Source organism: Nuphar pumila, chromosome 4 (assembly GCF_984573655.1).
Source record: "Nuphar pumila chromosome 4, dmNupPumi1.hap1.1, whole genome shotgun sequence".
Taxonomy (NCBI): Eukaryota; Viridiplantae; Streptophyta; class Magnoliopsida; order Nymphaeales; family Nymphaeaceae; genus Nuphar; species Nuphar pumila.
Genome location: NC_143252.1, coordinates 4,668,011 through 4,675,099, shown reverse-complemented (window position 1 = coordinate 4,675,099; position 7,089 = coordinate 4,668,011). Strand labels below are relative to the sequence as shown.

The 7,089-nt window shown below is 37.5% G+C and overlaps 1 protein-coding gene across 2 annotated transcripts; it reads right to left on the bottom strand.

Annotated features, from left to right (window-relative positions):
• Nucleotides 1-216: 216 nt before the first annotated feature.
• LOC149839130 (putative E3 ubiquitin-protein ligase BAH1-like 1) lies at nt 217-5,917 on the bottom strand. 2 transcript variants are annotated; one of them, XM_090004004.1, is made up of 6 exons: nt 5,749-5,917; nt 3,309-3,553; nt 2,956-3,210; nt 2,119-2,256; nt 582-644; nt 217-497 (listed from the first exon to the last, which is right to left on the bottom strand). In XM_090004004.1, exons 1-6 carry the CDS (start codon nt 5,915-5,917, stop codon nt 402-404), a joined length of 966 nt encoding a protein of 321 aa, XP_089860130.1. In that variant the 3' UTR covers nt 217-401. The 2 variants fall into 2 exon arrangements, with proteins under 2 accessions (XP_089860130.1, XP_089860129.1); XM_090004003.1 differs by having other exon boundaries at nt 217-507; nt 586-644.
• Between the last annotated feature and the right edge of the window lie 1,172 nt (nt 5,918-7,089).

Genomic DNA, 7,089 nt, shown 5'->3' with positions numbered 1-7,089 from the left:
TCTTGCACCTGATTCTTACTCTGATAACTATGGTACCACCATTAACTGGCAACTGCTGGTGCAGCATTGACCAAGAAGAATCCAAACACCCTCTGCATTACTTACTGTTAGGCAGGTACAGATTGGAACATAAGATCCAATGTTAAAAGGCGGCAAACTCAATTATTATTTAAGCAAAAGTAGAATAAAAGAATTCTTACACTCACATTCATCTTCACCAAGTGACACAAAAATACAGAGACAAAAAGAACAGATTATTGTCTACAATAATCAACATATCCATGTTCTGCTTAAAAGTGTGATTCTGCAAAAGACACTGCACTGCCACTATCTCTTTATGGTTGTGCTGAATTTTCAGAAATTCCAATGATCTCAATACAAACAAAACTCCAAACAACTACTTACAGACCCATGAACGCACGACACTGAGTCTCCCAATGCCTCTTTGCTTGTTGAACACGCTCTTTTCTTTCCCATTTAAGACGCTCCCCCCAGTACTCTGGGCAACTGTAAAATTCATGAGATGGTCAGTTAATCCAATGTAATGAAATGAAACAATTCCACAGCAAGATCACCAAAACATACCTCCTACTTAGTAGAATGTTTAATTCGTCCAAGTGCACGGCGCCTTCATAAACTCCTTCCTGAAATAACATCAAAGACTCTGGTCAAGCACATTGTTGTGATCCTCTCGGCCAATTACGTTCTTGTGTTTTCTGTTTATGGTGCAGTAGGCTAGGGAACATGTTTTGCACATCACACCAAATGTTTTGATGTGCATCTACTGCTTAAATCACACACAGTTCAAGAGGGGTGATGCATGTTACCTAGTTTGCTGTTAATAATTGAGATCTTTTGAAAGAAACACTTCAACGAAACAAAAGAAATGAAATCAGGTTTGATGTAAAAGGCACTGATAGATTATTCAGATACAGCCAAAAGGACTACGCAGTTTGAAGAAATTTATTTTGCTGAAATCACTCACTAGCACTTGGCATGTACAGGACTAAATAACCATATAATGTACCAGTTATGGAAGAATATGTTCTGCCCATGTAAGTAGTTCTGTGTGTACGTAATGAGATTGCAAACAATGATTAGATAAGGTACAGACATGGGGTGGTCATAACCTAACTTCGCTAATAATAGTCACTCGGGATTTCTTCATCTCGGGGTAACATTTTTCCATGCAGAAAATAGTGCGGATAGTGTTAGTGCAGAACAAAGTCCGCCCCCCTGCAGAAAAAACAAGGACAGGCAGAGAGCTTTCCGTGCAGGAGTCTCCTCCCATTTACTGCAGAAATCATAGGCATACAGTTTATACTTTTAAGTGAAATACTTTATTAATTAATCAAAACAAAAGGAAGGAATTCAGCTTTGATGCAAAAAGAACTCACAGATCATTCAGATGGGGCCAAAAAGACTATGCAGTTTGAACAAATTCATTTTTGCTCAAATCACTCACAAGTATTTGACATGTACAGGACTAAGCAACCATATCAAGTACCACTCATATAAGAATATGTTCTGACCATGTACGTAGTTTTGCATGTATGTAATTAGGTTGCAGATCATGATTTGATAAAGTACAGACATGGGGTGGCCATAACCAATCTTCGTGAATAATAAATTCATTCAGGGGATTTTTGCGTCGTGTGGTAATACTCTCCATGCAGAAGCAGAGTGGATAGTGTTACAGCGGAAACAATGACCGTCCCCCATCAGACTTTGTTTCCATGGTAAATGGGGGAGGAGGAGCAGAAAAGCAAGGGCAGGCAAAGAGCTTCCCGCACAGCAGTCTCCTCCGACGTTTGCATGCAACATGCCTAATGGTGTGGGTCGCACCGAGAAAGCCCCATTTACCACAGAAAGGGGAATCTGAAAAGCAAACAGACCCTCAGTAATGCAATCCAGTTGAGAGGGAAGTTTGAGTTTTCCCCTGTTTTACTATGAAAGAGAAAGTATCAACCTGGTAGTGAAATGACACCCTCTGTGTGCACATATGCAAGGTAAACCTAGACATCTTTTGGAGACCTACTGGAAGTTAAAAAGAAAGAGAATAACAAGATCAAAATATAAAGAAAGCAAAGATGGAAAAAGAATGGATAAGATACATGCCTTCCGACATAGAGGGCACTTTGCTTTTGGGTTGGCTGCCTTGAAGCCGTTGACTATGGTCACTGATGCAGTTGAACAAGCACACATGTAGCATAAGATATGGCTGCATGTTAGGGAGACTGCATCAAACACTGTTTCCTGCAAAAGTGACAAATCGATTTGTTTAAATAAGAATTAGAATGGAATAATCTCAGATGGTAATTTAGATACCAACATGATATTATTCATTTTCAATTTGTAATTTGGATCTGTTTGTCTAATTGATCACTTCAAATCAAACAGTATAAGAGACCATAAGATCACAATGACTCCATGTAAAACAAAATATCCCCTTCAAACGTGCTAAGAAACATCGGAAATAAATACCAGATGCGCTTAAGTTTTATTTGCAAACCCTGAGAGAGTATCAGTTTTATCAGACCCAACAATCACAACTTAGAAGGCTTGTGCTAGAGATGCAGCAAGCATAAAAGTTTCCAAATCTCCAGATAATTCCAGGATCTTGAGGTGCCTAATCTAGAACCCATGTTGTTCCACGACTACCAATTGAGACAACAGATTCTACCTAATTAAATGACATCTTTGCTATACTGACTTGCCTATTAATGCCAAGTTGCAGAGGCCTTGTTGATGGACCCGGCGACACCTTATATGACTCTCATGTGCCCCTGCTAGCTGACAAAGCACAAGCTTGGTTGCACCTGAGTCTCAAACTAAGATCATCATTTGACAGACAGATTGTGTTCATGACATGATAATTATGAAGATGATGGCATAAAGAATGAAAAATAGACATACATGTCAAGAAGCCTGTAAGATCAAATTTCATCAACTTACCAAGCATATCGAGCATGTGAGGTCAATCTCAAGCTGAACAGAATCAAATAGTACACATGAAAGGGATGGTTTTCCTTGATCTAACTTGACTGAGCACTGATCCAGCAACCCAGGAATGGTTCTTACACTGGATTTGGTCTCCCTCAAGTTTATATAAAAAGCAATAAGCTCATTAAGCCATGGAGACTGAAGGATCTCAATTGACATACTCCGAGCTTGTAATTTGAAAGCTTGACCTTGCTTAGAATGGTGAATCTGCAGCAAGATTTATTTGAACATTCAACACTTTAATACAACATATTCTTTTATGGGCATATCAGCACCACACCCGTATTGATCAATGTTATGCTTACCTTATCATATTTCTTAAGAATCTTCCTCATGGCAATGGCATTAACTGTAGCATAGGTTACCAAGTCTTTTCCTTCTTCTGCTAGAGCTATATGATTCCCTTGAAACTTATTTTTAAACCATATTAAATACCTCTGAAATCCTGTGGCCAAGTGCAACTCTAGCAGCTTTTGAGCTCGGCTATTAAAGCAGCATGCTACAGCAGACATCTCCTTTAGAAGGGTTGGAAAAAAAGTGCCATCACACACTGCACCGCTCAGCAAAAAGGCCCAATTTGTCACAAGTAGTTCAGTAGATCAAAGATGTTAAAACATGGCCATAAGAAATAGACACTTATTAACATCTGAATTATATTGCCAAAAAGTCAATTCAGAGTGGTCCAAATCGAGTTCTTGTTTGCTGTCTAACATAAAACATGTGGGTTCCATATACATGGCATTGAATACCACTTACATCGAACAACCTGGTGACTGAGTATAGGTGGGGGACCATGCATCAAAAAGGCCCAAATGACCAACTTACTTAATTACCCAGCCAAGAAAAAACAAAATGTCATAGGCCACATGCAGTCAAAGTCAGAGAAATACACACATGACGCATTAAATACAAGTTCTTTGAGCACCTAGCACCCATAACATTGATGATCATTAGTTCGCCCTCTCGTTTTTCGTTTCCATCCGTGTATCAGTTCTACTATTAACTTAAGTTTCAATAAATCATTATGAATATATAGAATTGGACAGTCGATGTCAATGGTTGATTTGCTCCTTGTTATATGGGGTACTTTTGACAGCCAAACTGGGGGATAATCCCTGCAGGTTCAAACTCAAGGCTGATGGCTAAAGATGGAGTGACTCTACCATACAAGTCCAGCTATCAACTTCGACCCTATCTCTGTATCTTCAGTATTGATGATCTGTAAAGTTTTGTGCTTATGTCTTTTGTAATTCATACACATCTGTTACACAAAAGAATGTACAGGAAGCTCATGGCTGTAGTGGAAATTTCCACTGATCATGAAGTGTGGCTCAATGGAAAGGCCATGAGATAACGGGAATATGAACAATCTCTTAACCAGATTGCAAGCAATTTTCAACTTACACTGCTTTGACAATCAAACTATATCAGCGGAATAAGATTTTCCATCTTTCTTCCCGAAAAAGGAAGACAGACGTTGCGTTTGGTTCAAAAGAATTCACAGACACCAGTTAAATCTCATTTTCAAGGAGAAGTAGGGTACTCCTAAAGGAAGACAATCAAACAGAAACAATAATGAGTGACCACTTTGGCATCTGATATGCTAAATTGGTTGAAGTCTAGAATTCCCTAATGTTGAAGATGGAACATTTTTCCTTTTTCTTTTTTCTTTTTTTGATAGACAGCTGGGGTTGAGATGGAACACAATTATGTGACAGGGAAAGTGAACAAAAAAAACACGAGTTATGACAGCCAAAATAAGTGATCATATTAAAAAAGGAAAAAAAAATCGCACGTTTTGCAAGAAATCAATCTCTTTTTTGTCATCCAATCTGATTTCCAGGGAGAATAATAATCAGATAAAAATAAAGGAGACTTCTTGATTGACCATTAAAAAGAACAAAAGGATATTCATCATATTCTCTTCATCTACCACCAATTTATAATTTCTATATACAAAGCAAGACAAGAAAGGTGAATCATGGAACAGAAAACCAAACAAAACCTTAACAGTTCTACCACCCCAAAAAGTCTAAAAATGCAATACAATAGGTGGAAAGTGGTAATTGAATTTTAACATAAAAGTGACATAATTTATAAAATAGCAAGGCACTACACTACATGATGAAAACGGTAAACAGAATGCAACTATATTATTCTTTTCTGATTCAATCTATAAAAAAATGAAAAAGAATAAAGAAATTAAACAATGCAACATTAACGAGATAAACAAGATGGTACAGATGATTCAGAAAAAAATGATAGTGAAGCAAATTATGAGTATCTTCCAACTCCCCATTAACAAAAAAACAGAGTTTTCTTTGACAATGATTTACCACCAGAAAAAACAAACATATAATAAAAAAGGAAATAGGTGCATTTCTCGCTTCTCCATTGCACGCAGAATTCAAATATGTTTTCAGCAGTCTCCTTTCATAAGAAGAACGAATCAAGATAAATTCAACGTGAATTACGACTCCATTAACCGCGAAACGGCACCGTAACGATCGAAACCAAATTACTAATTGATGAATAAAAAATCATCGTACTTCAGATTTTTCCTTCACAGCCATGCAAATTCCACAAACAAAATTTGGGTATTTCCGATTATTCAGAACATCATTCTCAACTAACAGAAACAGAGAAAAAGCAATTGACATGCACACCTCCACCAACAACATACATCACCAAAATGGTCTCCTGAGATTGGTTTCCTTCAAAAATCCAAAAAGGAAAAAGTCTCACCTGGGCAACAAGAAGGGGAGGTGGAATCAAGGAGACCATTGTCTTTATGATTCTGGTGCTCCTCCCTGCATCTCTTGAGAAGCTTCTTGAATCTCTTGAACCCAACTCCTGGAAGGTGCTGGATTTCTTGCTTTTGCATGTACTCTTGGTACTTCTTACAGAACTTCATCTCTATGCACCACCATCTACCATCAAAACACCAATCAAGAGAGAGAATGAGATATAAATAGAGAGAGAGAGAGAGCTGCTGATTGTTTGAGTGAATCGGTGGCAATTGCAGTCGTAAGAAATCGTCACTCGCACTTCACCAAAATCGATCCACCCGTGACTTTCTCTCTCTAAGAAAGCCGTTAAAGAACCACAAAAAAAGGCGTTACTTTTCATCAAACATCTTTTCTTTGACACGTTGCGCCACGTGTCGACCACGGTTACGTAAAAATAATACGGCGTATTTAACTAGACACGACGCTGTCATCTGACACGTGAGTTCGAAAATCTTTTGAAAAATAATATACAACGACACGCTCTTTTTTTTTTCGATTTTTAATCTATAGAAAGCTAATTTTGATAGTTTGTTTTGTGAAATATTATTAAAAAGTATTAATTGAAAATGCTGTTTGTATGTCATAGCGTGCCTACCATGTGTCATTCATGGCACGCCCTCTGAACAGCGTGCTGTTGTGGCATAGAATTAAGGGTGTCGGGTGGACCCAGGTAAAACCAAACTTGGACCAGATTTTTGAGTATGGTATAGGGTCCTGAACGAGGTTTAATTGGGTCCACTATAAGAAAAACCAAACCCAAATCCAATAAGAACTACATGAACCAAACTCGGATCATACATGGTAAAACCATATTTTTTATATATTGAAAAATTGTGGGTCTTAATTGAAACTTGGGTCGGGTCCAGGTCTAGTATAAAATTTCACAAACTATACTAGAGTCCATGTATTAATTGACCTTCTAGTCCGGACCTGGGTCTTAATTGGATCTTCTTATTTATCATCATATCCAAACCCTATAGGGTTTGGTTTGGGTTGGGTCCAAGTAAATCAGGCCCGTTGACACCCCTACATAGAATTGTACAAATTAGAACCACTAACAAGAAAACCTCCCTATAAATGGATTTAAAATAAAGAAATAAAAAATCATAATAAAGAAAAGTTAAGATCGTGACATAATGGTGAACATAGAAGCAATTGAATTCATCTTGAATTGATTGTTTTGTGATTTTGTTATTTTTAACTTTCAAAATTCAAAAATATGTGTGACATAAGCATGATGTGAGAAAATATTAATGCATGTTTTGGTGCAATATTTAAAAAGCAATTAGCTAGTGAT

Excerpts from the sequence above, each read along its gene's own strand:
- LOC149839130 (XM_090004003.1), bottom strand. The coding sequence starts at position 5,917 with ATGAAGTTCTGTAAGAAGTACCAAGAGTACATGCAAAAGCAAGAAATC. Across the intron at positions 2,257-2,955 it reads TCACATGCTCGATATGCTTG|GAAACAGTGTTTGATGCAGT; the intron begins GTAAGTTGATGA and ends TCACTTTTGCAG. Across the intron at positions 645-2,118 it reads AGTGCCCTCTATGTCGGAAG|GAAGGAGTTTATGAAGGCGC; the intron begins GCATGTATCTTA and ends ATGTTATTTCAG.